Here is an 18,996-nt window from a genome sequence, read left to right on the forward strand (position 1 = left end):
GCCCGAAGTGATGCAGGTCTCAGACGTTTACCACTTCGGTGACACCCACGAGTACGGGTATGGTGCTGACAAACCTAAAAACATAATCGGGGTGAACCGGGATTCGAACCCACAATCATAGGTTTCTGGCGTGCCCAAGGAACGCAACTCTGCACAGCGAATCGCGGCGCCTTAGACGACTGGGCCACCCGTGCCCCCTATCATCGGAGAATTCTTTTCGCATGGTGTTTGGCCCGGGGAGCTTCGAATCTGAGGACTTTGCGAAGAGTCCATCGGTCCGATGAAATCAGGTTGCTGCGGATGTCACGGATTGCTGACCCACCGGTCTGTACAGACAGCTCGTCATCGGGAATGGCTGCAGTTGCCAATTCAGCTGGAGGTAAGAGACGAAAGCTTGAAGATGTAATCAGGGCAGTTGTCCCCGCTGTTGAGGATTAATGTCATGAATGTCATCTTTGGACTGAAAAAGATCATCGATCAGGATTTCGGATTGTGTTCTTGACTCTGCTGCACCTCCATACGTATTGTGTGTTGCACTAAAGCAATGCCTCGGGGGTTTTGCTAGTATCATGATAAAAATCTCAAAACAGGATAAACTTTTAATGTTTCCTTATTGTCAGAGGTGTATTCTTGTAAACCACATTCGTTTTTTCGACGTTGTTATCAGGGTTTCAATGCCAACACTCTAACGACCCGTTATTATAACGTCGCGTCCAAGATTATTGCACTTGTATAGCGACGTGCATGGCTGCTTGTACTAGTCCGGGCTGATGCCGATTTATAGTGCTAGCCAACTGAAATACCATGCCGCAGTTTGACATGAATACCCCACTCGGACACAGTATACTGACCCCGAGCCGACCAGTCCTTGTGTTAGCCCCTTAATGCCGAGCGCCAGACAGGGAAACAAGAACTACCATCTTTTGAGACCTGTTGAGACCCATTCTGCCCCGAAATATCCGTGGGGCCAAAACTTTGGGATCATGGTTCTTGACAAAATGCGCTTACAACTAGTTCCAACCCCAGCTGGAGGCACAGGTGGCCCAGTCGTCTAATGCGCCGCAATTCCCTATGCAGAGTTGCGCCCTTTGGTCACGCCAGAAACATGATTGTGGATTCGAATCCCGGTTCGCCCCGATTACGTTTCTAGGTATTTCAGCGCCATATATATGTTCCAACTGCATGATGATATATTTCAGAGTTTCATTTGGTTAGACTACTTTCTAGAATGTGGTAAAGAAAGATAATATTCGAATGCACAACGAACGTGTGAGAGGCAGATATTGGTGAAAATAGAGATTTATGTGTGAGACTATGACGAGTGTATACAAGGTCAGTGTCCCTAGGAGTTCTCCATCGCTTCAACCTGCGAGAATGATATTCATGGACGTCATGACGTCGTCCGAAATTTCCTTCCTTGGTAAAGTTAGTCTATATTTAACCCAAGGTAAAAACAAATGGGGTCTACGCGTGCAACCAATTACTGGTGAAAAACACGTTCAAGAAGTGAGGGCACTACCGTGTTTACCACTTCGGTGAAACCCACGAGCACGAGTATGGCGCTGACAAACCTAGAAACGTAATCGGGGCGAAACGGGATTCTTTGATGTTGGGGGCGCACCATCGTTATGTAACCATCTCATAGTTTTCTTGCTACTTACCGAGTACCTCGCTCATCTTCTAATAAGTTCAGTTATATAAAGTGAATTTTCGACGGGCCTGACAGGGTAGTCGACCACCGGTTCGCATGGCCCACACTCGATTATTTACAGGACGCCTTGATAGAGCTGGAATTTTGCTGAAACAACATCCACTTATAGTTAACGTCAAACAACCCGCATACCTCACACATACGTTGAAGATACGAACTGTTAATAACTGTCCGAGTGTCTTTACTCGTCGGTGGTGGGGCGGGGGCTTGTCAAATGTTTGGATGACCCTCTTCATGTCTTTGAAAATACATTTCATGACTCTCAGCCTACATTTTGAGCAGGACATTACCCATTTCCTTCATTTTCCCGCGTTTCCATGGCATCGCTTTGAGAATGGTAAATGCGATGTCTCAAAGTGGACGAATAGAGAGATAAGCAGTCTCGTCAATGAAATATCTCCCAAAATGAGAAAGCACTTTATTTGTCATTTTGTCAAAATGTCAATTTTTTCACGACTCTCCTCAAATGTGTGTATTATGTTTTTTTATTACCCTCCCTTAGAGACTGTCATATTTTTGGTGATATTGTCCTGATTCTCTCTGACCCACCCCCTCCATAATAAATAACCGATCCCTATAAGTGCAGCACAAAGAGTAAATAAATGTGTTTTAAGTTGAATTTGGGTGAAACAACAGCTGAGAAGTTTGGTGTCCGTTAACCTGCCGTTAGTCCTACTGTGGGCACAGAAACGTTTATGCCGACTTTGTTCAGCAATACCGGGCGAGAACTAAATGTAACTGGTTCCACTGTTGGTACGCGCCGTAAGCTAAGCGCTCAGGTAGAAAGGAGCCCAGTCATCGTTGAAGTAAATAGAATTACCTCCCTTTACCAACATGGCTGCTCCCTCGGAGCACGATGTGTCCGGACCAGTTGTTGTCAGTGCTAACAGTAACAGGAAGGTTTTCGGTGGCGGAAAAGGTGAAAGTTAGAATACAGTTGGCCACGTTCAGTCAAACAATATACCTAGCTGGACTTACAGTTGGGCTCAGTGAGCTGACATCAACTTTATCATTTTGGCAGTGCTGTACCCTTTTTTCGTGGACATGGTGTCATTGAAATGAAAAACACCAACCAATTCTGTATTTTACCTGCAGTGACATTCGCCTAACACGTCTTCCAACTAAATAGTTTGAGAACAAAAAGTTCGAACCATTGCTAACAAATGTCACACAGAACAGTGAAAGATATGACTGTTTCAATACGTTTTTAATGCATGTGAAAGGGTGCAGGCTAAAACGGCACCTCAGCAAAACGTCACCGATTTCTCTGGCGAAAACGGCACCGCATTTGGCGAAAACGGCTACTATGTGTCGGGCGAAAACGGCACCTCTATTTTTAATAACGATAAGAACGATTTTGTAGTAATATATAGGGTCCACTGGGTCCACTGGGTCCACTGGTCACAGTTATCACATGATACAGCATGTTGATTTCTTCTGACATTCTTCTCGCATGCTACACATCTAAAGGCCATATAAATAATTGTGATCTGACAGCATCATGTTTGGCCTCTTAAATACAGTTTCAGCTTAAATTGAGTAAAGGTACTTAAAACTTCAATGCGTAAAGTGATTTCACAATAAGTTAACTACGCCTCCCAATCGGAGTTGGTGAGTAAATTGGAGTAGGGGGCTAATTTCTTATTTGTGTTATTTCACAATTAGTTGTGTTTGTAAGAGACGATGTGAGTTTAATTTCTATTATTTTTCTTCAAAGCATGTTATGTTTTCTCAATCAGTTGAGTTGCGTATAAGCTAAGTTGGATTATAGTTGGAGTAGAGGTTAATTTTTTAATGTAAACTTGTTTTAACATCTCACAATTATTGGCGCTTGCAAGTTACAATGTAAGTTTAATATCATTTATTTGACAAAGGTAAAACAAAAAAATAAGGTGCCGTTTTCGCTCGAGTCGAGGTGCCGTTTTCGCCAATCGGTGCCGTTTTCGCCCAGTGACATTTTGCTGAGGTGCCGTTTTTGCTATAACCCCATGTGAAATACAGACAGTGTTTCCATCAGTGTTTCAAGTGAAGCAAGCAAGTTGTGAAAAGGGAGGGTGTGTACTGCTCCATCGCTGCTTCCCTGGGAATTTTGTACATGTTGTATATATTATTGCTTCATAATCTTCAAATACTATAGCCAGAGCCCCACATAAGCTGTGTAATTGTGTAGAATATCCAAAATAGATCACCATAGACCAATTAAATTTGAGTTGCCTGTCGCTTTCTGCTTAATGGGTCCGCAAGTGAACAGAAGAAAAGTTGAAGTTTGAAATAGGATTTTAAGCAGAATTATTTTTTAAAACATCTTCTGGTTAGCTTTAAAATACCTGACAGACTGGATTGAAGGTAGTAAAAATATATCAAATACCCAACGAAACCATGAAATACCCAGTGTGAAAGATAAAATGTGAGTAATATTCAACGTACCCCCCTGGTATGAAAAATTATCTGGAGCTCTGTCCATGGCCAATAGATTTGAGTACTTATTTACCATTCTTACCTTTCCAGGGTAATTGGCATTGCAGATTTGTGTCCCTTAGCTACCAGAATCTGCTAGTCATAGATTGACAGGATCCATCCGGATCAGCCCATGGGGATCCCATGTTAGAATAGGTCCTCAGCAACCTATGCTGGTTGCAAGAGGTGAACAGATCAGGTGGTCCGGCTCGGTGACTAACCATTGTTCATGGCATGTCAACATACGTCTACATTATGAATCATTGCTCATATCAATCACAGGATTGACGATTATATATTCACTTGATTATTTACAGGCTGCCGTACAACCCAACCCACCCCCCACCAACACACTCACAGAGATCACTTTCACAGATCAGATTACTTACATTTCCTCATGACCTGTTTCTGTAGTGTTAAAAATTTTGTTGAAAGCAACTTTTTAAACCCAAACTCTCACACAACTAATATTTATGTTACCAGGTACTGCTAGGCGTGTAGCTCACCAGATACCAGAAGAAATACTGAATGATCCGAAAATTCAAGCTGCAGTGAAAACAGTGAGTGTGTTAATTACCATATAAATCTGAATATGTAAAATGTGTCCCCGCAATATTCCAGCAACATCACGGCGGGGGACACCAGAATTGGGCTTCACACATTGTACCCATGTCAGGAATCGAACCCGGGTCTTCAGTGTGATGAGCGAACGCTTTAACCAATAGGCTACCCAACCACCAACCAAGAATCCAAGCATCGTGTATTATAATCTCTATGTATTATATAAATCAATATTTGTGTTTGTAAGGTTATAATAGTGAAAAAAGTACATTCAATTAAACTCAACTTTTTGTGATTGTAATTTAAGCATTTCCTACACCTTGCATTGTACAAGCCATCAAGTCGGTTGAGTCACTTAGAGCGTTCGCTCATCACGACGAAGACTCGTGTTTGATTCGCACATTGGTACAATGTCCATGTCTGGTGTCCCCCGTGATATTGCTGGAATATTGCTAAAAGTGGAGTAAAACCATACCCAACTCACTACACTTCATCATTGTTTTCACAGCAGTAGGGGTTGTAAAATTCTGAACTAGATACAAGAATAATAAAGAAAATAAAGAGTAATAAACAAAATTGAGTACAACTCATTATTTTCGACAGTCGATTACAAAATCTCAGCCAGTTCCCATCATTTTGTTTTGTTCTTTTGTCTTAAAGTTGCCTTCTAACTACAACTTTGAGATCTACAAGACAGTTTGGAAGATTCGCTTCTCTGGCGCCAAGAGAGTTGCTCTGCAGTTCCCAGAAGGGCTGCTGCTGTTTGCCTGTACGGTAGCAGACATCATTGAACAGTAAGTTGTAAAGATTAACCGATGTCTACGTGTCATCATGACATCAGTACTTAAATTGTCAGTTTGTGAGATCGTGATACCCTATAAATAGAACAGGAACTGATGGAGTTTCCTCCCGTAACGGCAGAGGTAGAATAGCACCATCTGTAAACATGGCGTAACATGAGGACGTAGTGGTGGTAGTGGACGTCCCCAGTGCATTTTAGTCTTCAGTTTTGAAAACTCTCTAAACAGACAAGGAGGTTGCATTTTGTTTTTTGCGTATGTTTTGAGATAATAATAAATAAATGTATGAAGCAAGAGGTTTTGGAGTTATAATTCAGTGATTTCATCATTTCTTACTATTTTTTTTATGTATCATGATCATGATGATACCAGTAGTACGTCAGACAGTATTGTGATGCGTGTTGTATCATTAGTTCGCAGGTTGGTTGGTTTGTTGTTTTACGCCGCACCCAACAATATTCCAGCTATATGATGGCGGTCTGTAAATAATCGAGTCTGGACCAGACAATCCAGTGATCAATATCATGAGCATCGATCCACTCATTTGAGATATGATGACATGCATCAACCAAGTCAGCAAGCCTGACCACCCGATCCTGTTAGTCACCTCTTACGACAAGCATAGTTACCTTTTACGGCAAGCATGGGTTGCTGAAGATCTATTCTACCCCTTGTGGTACGATGTGTATCACAAGATCGCAGGTGATACTCGGCTCAAGTAAGTGGCAATCCTAGATTCTGGAATACTTGTGTCTGTTAAGCTTTCTAACTAGTACTTCTTTTAAGAACCTTATGGATGCTCATGCTATTGACCTCGGTTCAGGTAAGGAAGATGGCTTTAATTTCAGTGCATATGACCAATACAAATATAACATTGTCCAAAGAACTGACCTTGTCGGACTTGGATCAGTTTTTTGTTTAAGATATCAAAGAGATAAAGATGTTTTTTAAACAGTTTTAAAATAATATTGATGAATAGATTTTCATTTGATTTCCAGATCTTTCTAGGTAGGTACCTTGAACTAGATTCCCATGACTAGATATTGTAGTCTAGGAAAAGATACTTTGCTAGATATAGAAATCAGTGTGACATCATCTATCTGTATATGTGCACATACTTATAGCACGCATATATTATCATGAGTATTGGGCATAATATCTGTCATCATAAAACCAGACCCGTGAAGATCCGGGGTAGAATAGGTCTTCAGCAACCCGTGAATGCTGTAGAAGGCAACTATGCTTGTCATAAGAGGGGACTAATGGGATCGGGTGGTCAGGCTTGCTGACTAGGTTGATATCAATTACTGGGATATTGCTAAGTGCGGCGTTAAACAACAAACAAACAAACAACATCATAATACCATGAAGCCCCGACTGTGTGTGTTTCCCTTTTCAGTCTATGTAAAAACAGAATAGGATTAGGAAGGTCATTTGTTAATGTGTTGTTTTTTTTGTCCCATTAGGCTCCCTGTTTACAATAAGTCCCTAGCAACCTATGCTGGTTGTTAAGAGGTGACCAAATGGATCAGGCGGTCATTCCCGGTGACTTGGTTAACAGCGTGTCATCGTACCCGACGACGTGGATCGTTGCTCACAATATCAATCACTGGATTGTCTGGTCCAGAATTGATTATTTACAGACTGCCATCATATAGTTGGAATATTGCTGGGTGTGGCGTAAAACAACAAACAAACACGCTTAAAAGTAAAACAATAAAAACACAGAGTTATTTTTTTCATGCTTTCTTATTTTCTCTGTGATGTGTTGACGTACACTTGTCTAGTGGTTTAGATTACAGACAGTATCGGGATGAAGAGAACTGACAAAAAGGGTTCAGGGTGAGGGCTCAGATTAGGACCAATATCACTGAAATCAGATCTTAGTTCTCGATATCGCTAAACAAAGATCTGAGGACATCCCATTACGGGTCACGTCAGAACGACCTTTCATCTGACCAATCAAAGTGTCGCTTACCAGATCATGATAGTGACAGTCGGAATGTATTTTCTAATAATGCAACCTCGAAAAGGTTAAGGGCTATTCCGAATGACAGTTACGGCCCGTAGACTGATTCTGTCAAAATTATCGTCTATCTCTCGCTTCTGTGGAATAAACATTTGAACGGAGGTTGCGTTGCACAGTACATTGGAACCACTGCCATACAATTTCAACCATATATTCGACATTCTGGAACTGTGTCAACATATTTTTCAAGTGTAGTCTGAAATGGAAGTCGCCAGGTTGAAACGAGGGCCGTAAAGCTCTAGAAAGCTGCTTTCTAGTTGGCTGATGTCAACTTCATGTTAGTCGGTTCAGTGGGCGGTCAAAATTCACGAAAGGTCGTCTGGACGTGACCCATAATGGGATGTCCTCAGATCTTTGTCAAGCGGCAGCGAGATCTGATTTTAATGAGATTGGATTAGGACCTGGTCAGGAGACTGGCATCTTCCAGAGGCACGGGAGTTAACTGAGTATAAAAGTCCTGTTTCCACCCTTGCCGAACTAGGCTGGTATTATGGAGTTACATTTTGGCTTGACTTGAGTCTATGTATAGTCCAATCAAAATCTCGTAACAAAATCAACATCCGGTTCATAAACAATATGGAGTACAATGTGCAGATTTCAGTTGATTGCAGGATTTTCAGAGGATGTGTACCGTCAACTGGACGTTGACAGATATTTTCCAAATCATTTCATGTTTTTAATCAAGATCCTCATGTGATTTGATGCCTTTGCGAGGTATGACCTTTCTATTACAATATAGATCTTGATCATTGATCAGATGCTCTTGACTGGGTGCTGCCATTTTGTTTAAAGCAAATGCAAGTGACTTGAGAGGTGGAATCTGATTGGTCAACAGGAGGGGCATAGAAGGGACATAACTCCTGGGAATTCCAGCCTAGTTAGGCAAGGGTGGAAACTGGACTTTTACTGACAGTTTACTCCCTTTTCTTGGGAAGATGGGAAACTGGAATCAGTTATATTTTGGGGGGTTGTAACTGTTGTTGAAGCTGATGTTCAGAGTGGCTACCCTCTTGTTCCAGGTTTACAGAAGCCGACACGCTGATCATGGGCGACGTGACGTATGGTGCGTGTTGTGTTGATGACTTCACTGCCAAGGCCCTGGGGGCAGATCTCATGGTGCACTACGGTCACAGCTGTCTCGGTAAATAGACTGCAGGGCCAAACAATGTTCTGTTTTTGTTTGTTGTTTTTTTAAGGCCGCACTTGGCAATATTCCAGCTATATGACGAAGTTCTGTAAATATTTGTATCTGGATCAGACGATCGAGTTATTGGCATCATGAGCATCAATCTACACGATTGGGTTACAATGACATGCATCTACCAAGTCAGCGAATCTGACCACCTTATCTTGTCAGTCACCTCTTACGACAAGCATGAGTTGCTGAAGACATGGTTGATTGTGTCATCGTACCCTGATGGCATTGATTGTTACTTGCATTAACAATCACTGGATTGTTTGCTTCAGATGCAATAATTTTAACAATAACAGTGCAGTCAATGCAGTCATGTAAAGCTAAGTATTTAGGCCTCTATAGGTCCTGTTCAGTGAAACACTATGTTATTATGAAATACTATGTTATTATGAAATACTATGTTATTATGAATTATTATTATTATTATTATTATTATTATTATTATCAGTACCAATAGACCGCACAGAAGGGATACAGATGCTATATGTGTTTGTGGACATCAAGATCGACACGCTTCACTTCCTGGAGACAGTGCGGTACAACTTCCAGGCTGGCGCCAAACTGGCGCTGGTCAGTACCATACAGTTCGTGGCTGCCCTGCAGGTGGGTACTGTCTCCATCAGCTTTCAGGAACAATTTTACTGACATGTGTTTTCTGAGTTTCAAATTGGTTCATTTTCTAAGACTGTTTGTAATGCCAAATGTCTTTAAAAAATTTACACAAGTGGTATTGATTTCATGGAATATCCTATCAACATGATCAATGTTTCGAGAATGTCCTGTTTGTATCCAGACCTGTGAAGTTCCGGGGTGGAATAGGTCTTTAACAACCCATGCTTGCCATGAAAGGCGACTATGCTTGTCGTAAGAGAACAGGTGGTCAGGCTCATTGACTTGATCGATGCATGTCATCTTATCCAAATTGCGTAGATCGACGCTCATGATGTCAATGACTAGATCGTCTGGTCCAGACTCGATTATTTACAGACCGCCGTCATGTAGCTTGAATATTGCTGAGTGCGGCGTTACACAACAAACAAAACCAAAACCAAAAACTTTGTTGCGTGGAAGGTAGCAGATTATAAGAGTTCTTATTGTTATTCGTAGTAGTAGTGAGCACAACTCTGCAACTTGTAGTCTGCATGTGTACATATTGTTATTTCAAAATTTACTTTTCTATAAATTTGTGCTTCTGCGGTGATGCGGTCATCAAATCATCTGTTTCAATCAGAGGTGGTTATTGTGATTTGAAACCTCTGATTGATGTTTTGAAATGTTGGTGATGTTCTGTCATGAGTTTATTCCATGTCTTCCCCCATGGAAGTTCCAATTATCAATCTCTGCCGTCATCCCGAGGCAAGGGATGTTAACTGACTGTAAAAGTTAACTGACTGTAAAACTCCCAGTTTCAACCTTTGCCGAACTAGTCCGGAATTTCTGGGTTCGATCATAGCGCCACCAGTGAAGTGAATCAAATCACATGAGCAAGATTTGAAAAATATCTCTTGATGCTAAGTTCACGGTACACATGCTTTGCAAATCCTGCAATCGACTGAAATCTCCATGTCAGTTTATGAATGTTGATTTCCTTATGAGATTTTGATTGGACTATACAAAGACTCATTAGTCCAGCCAAAATTGAACTCAATAATTCCAGCCTTGCCTCTGGAAGATGCCCTCTGCTGGTCATAAAAGGTCCAGTGGTCCATTCATTGGATTGTCTGGCCCAGATTCGATTACTTACAGGCCATATAGCTGGAATATTGCGAGTTCGGCACTAAACAACAAACAAACTCCATATGTTTTCAGGGAGCCAGTCAGGATCTGAAGTCAGATTACCAGGTGACCATTCCACAAGCCAAACCCTTGTCACCAGGGGAGATCCTCGGCTGCACATCGCCACGGCTACAAGACATCGATTCCATCATGTAAGTCATCAACACATTCTCTGTGGATTCATTGACCAAAGAGGCTGCCTCTGTGGTCCAGTGGATAGCGAGTCTCCCCAGTGAGGGGAAGCTCAGGGGTTCGATCTATGGCTGCATCGTACCGAAAGATGATAAAGGGTGGTCAAGGTTGCTGACGTGGTTTGATTCATGTCATCGTATCCCAATTGCGTAGATCGATGCTCAGGATGTCAATCACTGGATTGTCTGGTTCAGACGTATTTACCAAGGCAACAGAGACAAAACGCCAAGAAAAATCTTCAAAATGTAGTAATATTGGAAATCGAACCCATGCGTGAAGATTGAACATTTTAACCACTCGGCTACATCGCTGTCTCCGGTATGCTGAAGAATACTTTTAGCTTATACACAACTGTACTATCATTTGATTCCATGGAACAACCATTTACAGGAATTCCAATATTGTATAACAACATTTTTTTAGCACTTATAAAGGCTTCTTTCCAAAGACTATATAACAATAGTCAATGAAAGTCTTTATCTGTAGGTGAAGATGTCCTGTTCTTGATCTTTGTTAGCATTAGGTTTCATACAGATGCATGTCATCGTATCCCAATTGCATGGATCGATGCTCATGATGTCAATCACTGGATTGTCTAGTCCAAACTTGATTAATTACCACTTTCATATAGTTTGAATACTGCTGAGTGCGGCATTTAACAACAAACAAACAAACTTGGAGTGTTGACATTTGATACCCATGTGCCTGCCTATCAGTAGACCAATCCTAGCCAAACTAGGGAATTGTTACTTGGCGTACACAGTAATTCATTTACTGATGACAAATACCTGATGCTGCTTCTAATACTGACTTACTGAAATGGAACTTTCAGCTACCTGGGAGATGGCCGATTCCACTTGGAGTCCATCATGATTTCCAACCCCGAGATACCTGCGTACAGGTGAGTGTCTAAACATCATTCGAAGTCGGGGGCACACCTTTTCATTGTGTTGTTTATTATCCCCCTCCATGAAGTAGAAGGGGGAAATAGGAATGGGTGCCAATTTTTCGTTTCTGGAGAACTCAAACACCATGAGATATCTTAACCAAACTTGGCACATAGATAGGTCTGGTGGTGAACTGATGCCTTTTGATAGTTTGGGATTTTTGAAAACTTTGTTTTTTGAGTTTCCATGGCAATGACTTTGACTTAGACTTAAATGGCAGTAGTGCTTTTTTCCGGAGCAGATTTTGAAGACTGTACAATATTTCTTACCTCGTACGCAATTGGTGGAGGATATGAGTATTTCATGCTTGTTTTGTCAGATATGTGATGCATATATGATGCATACAACTACCACTTTAGCTTCGACATACAGGGGCTTGTTAGGAAAGCCTGTCTACTGGCCCACCTACCATTACCTGTAATAATATCAAGGTCTATGCAATTTTTGTGGGCAATTAAAGGGGGACTAAGCTCCGACAATTTGACAGTCCCAGCAAATTTCTTCAGGTCGTTCAAACACCATTGTTAAAGCATATTTTGTGATGCAGATCAGTTAGGATTAATAAATACCCTAATTACACAGCGACAATGTCTCTGGTCCACGCTAATTATGTTGCCTGGATGTATGCTGGAAATTACACAGCGACAATGTCTCTGGTCCACTCTAATTATGTTGTCTGGATGTATGCTGGAAATTACACAGCGACAATGACTCAGATCCAGTCTAGTTACGTTGTCTAGATGTATGCTGGAAATAACACAGCGACAATGACTCAGATCCAGTCTAGTTAAGTGTCTAGATGTATGCTGGAAATTACACAGCGACAATGACTCAGATCCAGTCTAGTTAAGTTGTCTAGATGTATGCTGGAAATAACACAGCAACAATGACTCAGATCCAGTCTAGTTACGTTGTCTAGATGTAGACTTGAAATGGGCATCAGACCATGGAGCCCACCTTTAAGACAACAGGGATTAATCTAGACCTGCTTAGAGACTGATATTCAGTTGCTAAAATCGGCGTAAAACCATACTCACTCACTCACTCACTCATGTCAGAATGATGAGATCTGATTGGCACACCTGATCTTGATAATATAAGGGTAATGCTATTTTTCAGGGCATTATCATTTGCAGAAGCTCTCGGACCGAGGGCTTCTGCAAATGATAATGCCCTGAAAAAAAGCGTTACTGTCATTAAAGCTAAAATGGATAGAATTGGTTATAAAATAAAAATAAACAATATCGGTTTTGAAACATTTTGTGCAATCAACATGAATTTCACTGACCCACTTTTACAAAAAAGGAAACGTCATAGAACAAACCAGATGACGTCACTACTGAGCGTGACGTCACCTTTCCCTATCCCTAGGACGTCACCTAACAATAGGCGTGATAATGGCCCGTCTTCAAGCAATATGAGGGCATTTTCAAGTTACAGTGGCCCGCTCATCTCTGATAACATGCGGGCAGTTTCATGATAATTCTATCCATTTTAGCTATAAAATGCTATGTATCCCGCATGGGAGAGAAATAAATTTCGGAGCGGGTGAGTTAATCCCTAAACCCCGCCATGAAGAAGACAGGCTGCACATGGATTTTTGAGCGGGTGAATAAATCCCTTATACTCGGCTTTGAAGCAAAAAGCTGCATGCTTTTTCCGAATGCGCTGGCTCGTGATATAAAACCTAATGCGGGACGCATGAAAACACATATACCCCTTGTGATTTTTTTGTGGTACCTTCTCTTTGCAGGTATGACCCATATGATAAGAAGTTTACACGGGAGTACTATGACACTCCCAGAATGCATCAGGTCAGACAGGAAGCTATTGCCCGTGCAGCACGAGCAAGGAAGATCGGAGTTGTGCTCGGCACCCTGGGAAGGCAAGGGTCGCCCAAGATTTTGGAGGTAATTTTCATTTAAGGAATATTTTCACTTTTGAACTTTGATAAGTCTTTCTTCAAGTTACATCAGGTGTGAAGATGATTGTACTGTACTGGCATCTTTCCTGTTTCTTTAAGCTTTGGTTCAGGGATCCTCAGACTTAAAAAAATGAAATTTTTCTGACTTGCTTAAAATTTTAAGGAAATCAAAAATAACGTTTGAACTTGATATATATGTATATTTTTCACTTATACAAGCCTGAATTTTTTATCGAAAAATCTGTAACCCGAAAAATAAGAAGTCAGGCAAAACAGACATTTCTTTGTACCTGCTAAAGATTTTATCACGTTTGTTGCACGTTCCAATTTCTTCATGTTTATGTGAAAGATAAACTATTCATGTCAGTAGACAGGAGCCCAGTTACATAGCTTGTCTGTAGACAGGAGCCCAGTTACGTTGCTTGTCTGTAGACAGGAGCCCAGTCACATTGCTTGTCTGTAGACAGGAGCCCAGTTACGTTGCTTGTCTGTAGACAGGAGCCCAGTCACGTTGCTTGTCTGTAGACAGGAGCCCAGTTACGTTGCTTGTCTGTAGACAGGAGCCCAGTTACGTTGCTTGTCTGTAGACAGGAGCCCAGTTACGTTGCTTGTCTGTAGACAGGAGCCCAGTTACATTGCTTGTCTGTAGACAGGAGCCCAGTCACATTGCTTGTCTGTAGACAGGAGCCCAGTCACATTGCTTGTCTGTAGACTGGAGCCCAGTCACATTGCTTGTCTGTAGACAGGAGCCCAGTTACGTTGCTAGTCTGTAGACAGGAGCCCAGTTACGTTGCTTGTCTGTAGACAGGAGCCCAGTTACGTTGCTTGTTTGTAGACAGGAGCCCAGTCACATTGCTTGTCTGTAGACAGGAGCCCAGTTATGTTGCTTGTCTGTAGACTGGAGCCCAGTCACATTGCTTGTCTGTAGACAGGAGCCCAGTTACGTTGCTTGTCTGTAGACAGGAGCCCAGTTACGTTGCTTGTCTGTAGACAGGAGCCCAGTTACGTTGCTTGTCTGTAGACAGGAGCCCAGTTACGTTGCTTGTCTGTAGACAGGAGCCCAGTCACATTGCTTGTCTGTAGACAGGAGCCCAGTTACGTTGCTTGTCTGTAGACAGGAGCCCAGTCACATTGCTTGTCTGTAGACAGGAGCCCAGTTACGTTGCTTGTCTGTAGACAGGAGCCCAGTTACGTTGCTTGTCTGTAGACAGGAGCCCAGTCACATTGCTTGTCTGTAGACTGGAGCCCAGTCACATTGCTTGTCTGTTTCAGCATATCCAGGAGAAGATCCAGACATCAGGCAGACACTTCATCACGGTGCTGCTGTCGGAGCTCTACCCAGACAAACTGAAGCTGTTCCACGATGTTGATGCGTTAGTATTGTCTACATTTACAGTAGTCAACTTCAACTTTAAAACTGCATTACTTTTTGTCATTGTTATTCTTTTTTTGTGTTAAAAAATGTATGTCTAAATGTACACTAATGTACATGAGGGTCTGTTGGGTAGCCTTATGGTTTAAGCGTTTGCTTGTCATTCTGAAGACCTGGGTTCAATTCCCCACATGGGTACAATATATATGATCAGTTCTGGTGTCCCCAACCGTGATATTCCTGGGAGACATATATTGCTATTGCTGCAAAACATCAATCAATCAATCAATCGCCCTGTATTACATTTTTAGATTTTTGGTGATTTGTATTTTTTATTGTATCTTGCTAACATTTCAATATTCACTGTACATATTGACAAGAGGTGTTAAAACTTTAGTTGTTCTGTCACAAAGGGTTAAACACTCAATACAGGGATTTATCTGGGCCTGTTCAGAGGCCTAAATTTGGCCCAATCTCGGTAAACAATTACCATTTTGGACTTTCAAATTTCCCACTTCATGTTATATGGTGATAACTAATGTTATGCTTTTGTAGAGGGGACTTGACCGGTGATTTTTTTTCCACAAATTGCCTGCCCTTAGTTTGAAATCCTGGATAGATCCCTGGCATAAGAAACACCCTGTTGACATGCCTTACATCAGAAGACAGTACAGCTGTAATACTTGTATCATGTTGTGTGTTCAGCTGGGTGCAGGTGGCCTGTCCGAGACTCTCCATAGACTGGGGAGCTTTCTTTGACAAACCGGTTCTCTCTCCATACGAGGTACGTACGTCAAAGCATTTGTATGTTATAGTTAAAACACAAGTCTGAGGTTTTGGTTGAAAAAGTAAAACTCTGAATGAGGGAAAATCAACAGGGACCAAAAAAAAAAAAAAAATAATAATAATCTTGTTTTGTGAAACAGTACAGTAGTCATGGAATAAAACATATTTGATGGCAATGGGCGAGAAAAAGACCACTTTCAGCATGCAGACGACTGAAGTTAAGTTAAGTTTGAAAGTATTGCTGTAATTTTGCTGACTGTAAACTACATCCCTCACTTCCAACCTTTGACCTTCACCTTCATGTTACCATGGTTACAGATGTCCGTAGCGATGAAGTCGGTTCAGTGGCAGGAAGTGTATCCGATGGATTTCTACGCCAATGACAGTCTGGGTGCCTGGACGGTCAACAACGAGGCCAACAGACCGCCGCGCCCCCGGCGAGGGAGACCAGCTGGGAAGGATGTGTTGACCTCAGGCCAGGGGACGAAGGCGGTGGCATCCCAGGACACTAAAACAGAGAAGAGCTCAGGGACTGGGGCCAAAGAGTGCCCCGGGGCGGGGACTGGGGCGTGCAGGGGGGTGGGGTCAGGAGGATGTGGAGAGCCAGGGTCAAGGACATGCATGGTGCAAGATGTGACTGTTTCTTCAGAAAAGACATTGAAAGACCTCACAAACTGTGAGTGCAAGTCATGATGAGGCTAGAAATTTGCGGTTCAACCTCACATGTACATATAGTGTACAGATGTACATATAGTGTACAGTTGACATATAGTGAGTGTACAGATGTAAATATAGTGTACCGAAGATGGGAATTGATTCAAGCCTGGTTGTTGTGAGAGGGTATACCCAGGTTGGAATTGAAGCTGTTCACTGTTAGCCCAAAGAGGCCCTGTTTGTGTTCTTTATAAGGGATAAATAATCTGCATTTGAGCAGATACTTGTATCTGGATATTTGCTACTGCTGCTGCTACTTCAGGGATGTGAGCATGTTTTAAGAAAAAAGGATGACAATAATATGACCCCAAATGATTTTGGGTAGAGAGTATTAGGGGGTTTGCATTTTTTCAACATGAAATGGTGCCATTTTAAGCATTTTAATGATCGTGACAGAGAAGTATGTGTTGTAGGGAATGAATTAACGGCAATATTTCTGTATGCAGACATTTATTCAACAAGCGCAGCTGTTAAACACATTTACCAAACAATGTCATAATTCCGACTGACCGCAGACAGACGGACAAATGTCACAAATTTCACATTATTCCAATTCATCATTCAAACAGTTTGGCTGTCTAATTCAACATCGACAAGTTGACTACAACAACATATTGTGGTTGACCGACTGTCCTGACTGTACAAACTTGACCAACAGGCCGACCGTCATAATGTTCACTAATTTACAAAGTTGACTGAGACTGGTACATTGACTGGTACAAGCTGTCATAAAATTAATAAGTACAAAGTTCAAACCAACTTAAATTAATCTACAAAAGAAATAATAAATAAATGGGAAAATAGCATGAAAATACCATATTGTTACACCATAATGCGGAAAGCATTGTTTACATGGTATAGATATTATTGTAGGATTTTCCAGATTTTAAGCAGTTACAACAAGCGAAATCTTTAGCCGATAAAACATACAAAATTTACCGTTTTACAACATGTAACCTGCCCAGACGTCTAAGGTGCTGCAATTCTCTGTGCAGATTTGCATCCCTTGGGCACGCCAGGAACCTATGATTGTGGGTTCGAATCCCGGTTCGCCGCGATTATGTTTCTAGGTTTGTCAGCACCATACTCGTGCTCGTGGGTTTCACCGATGTGGTAAACGTCTGAGACCTGCATCACTTCGGTCTTTCCTCCCACATTAAGCTGACACGCCGTGATATAACTAATACTGTTGAAAGTGGCATTAAACCGAACTCACTCGCTCATACTCAAAAAATTTGGGTGCCTTAAATCCTCACAGAAGTCAAAGTTTCTTGATAACCGCAGCTATCAACTTCAAAAACAAAAACGTGGTTTCCAAGATAGTGGAAAAAATCCTAAACGTCACAAACCCAAACTGAGTAGTTCAAACTTGGTAAAACGGCCTTGAAATTTCAATTCCCAACACTACGTATCAATGGAAATGCTGGTATTTTTGGGGCTTTATTTGCTGTTTTGAAAAAAGGAAGATGAAATGCAGTAACCACCGCTGAACTGATGCTTAGCCTCAGAAAAAATATAATTTTGATAGAAACAAGCAACTCCATTTAAATTGAAAAGGAGCCCCAGTGAGATGGAGATTCAAACAACTTGACCTGTGAAAAATCTAGACTTGCTTCATTTAGGGCTATTCCATGACAGTAAGGGCTGTACGGAATGCCAAATAATAAGGTTCGAGGACTGATCAGGGTGTGACAACCACCCCAACCCAATAGAATATCTTTTTAGAAAATCTGATGCATTTTTTACACAATCCTCATGTTAGGGTATGAATTATTAAGAATGCCTCCAATGACACAGTTGATCAACATCTTCATGTATGTGCCCCACCATGGGAAAAGAAAGTTTCACCTGAAAAATAGTAATTACAACAGTATTTTCACTGTGAACACAAATCCGATTGTACAAAATTTGTTTATTTATAGAATACCCATTTGAGTGTCGAGTAAAACATTTATCTTGGGCATTTTTTATAAACACTTAAATGTGTTAACCTGTGATGTCGTCACACTTGTGTGATGAAACATCCCCTTAATCCCGTGTCAAACACCTATTACATGCAACTCCACATTGTGTATTAGTATGTAAATATACTGAACCACAAAAGAAACATCACCATGGATAGATATATGAGAAACCTTATTTGTCCAAACACTGTGAACATACTTTGAGACTTATTAAAAAGATGAAACTTGGCAAAACTGATCATCAAGTTTGAAATTAAAGTGTCAAATGTTCTTAAAGTGAAACAACACTAGTCTCTGAGAAAATGGCATCACAAGTCAGTATCTCGTGTGTCCGCCATGTGCATTGATGACTGCTGTGCAACGTCAATACATGGAATGGATGAGGCGGTTGATGAAGGCCATAGGCACTTGAGCCCACAATCTGAGGAACGCCTGATGCAGTTCAGGTGCAGTTGTCGGCCTTGGTCCGAGGTCATTCAGTCGTTTTTGAATCTCGTCCCACAGGTGCTCAGTGGGATTTAAATGGGGACTGAGGGAAGGCCACTGCATGGTTCTGATGACATTCTGC

General features: G+C 41.6%; 1 protein-coding gene across 1 annotated transcript; it reads left to right on the plus strand.

Moving 5' to 3' along the window:
• Window positions 1-2,530: 2,530 nt before the first annotated feature.
• On the plus strand, window positions 2,531-16,680 carry LOC124133306 (2-(3-amino-3-carboxypropyl)histidine synthase subunit 1-like). The gene is made up of 11 exons (XM_046497663.2): window positions 2,531-2,630; window positions 4,652-4,728; window positions 5,390-5,523; window positions 8,578-8,699; window positions 9,202-9,356; window positions 10,563-10,681; window positions 11,554-11,622; window positions 13,422-13,578; window positions 14,865-14,965; window positions 15,670-15,748; window positions 16,069-16,680. The coding sequence occupies exons 1-11, from the start codon at window positions 2,546-2,548 to the stop codon at window positions 16,441-16,443; spliced, it is 1,473 nt and encodes a 490-aa protein (XP_046353619.2). The 5' UTR covers window positions 2,531-2,545; the 3' UTR covers window positions 16,444-16,680.
• The last annotated feature ends 2,316 nt before the right edge of the window (window positions 16,681-18,996 follow it).

The sequence above is a fragment of the Haliotis rufescens genome, unplaced genomic scaffold (assembly GCF_023055435.1).
Source record: "Haliotis rufescens isolate VD_foot unplaced genomic scaffold, xgHalRufe1.0.p SCAF_21, whole genome shotgun sequence".
In the NCBI taxonomy this organism is placed as follows: Eukaryota; Metazoa; Mollusca; class Gastropoda; order Lepetellida; family Haliotidae; genus Haliotis; species Haliotis rufescens.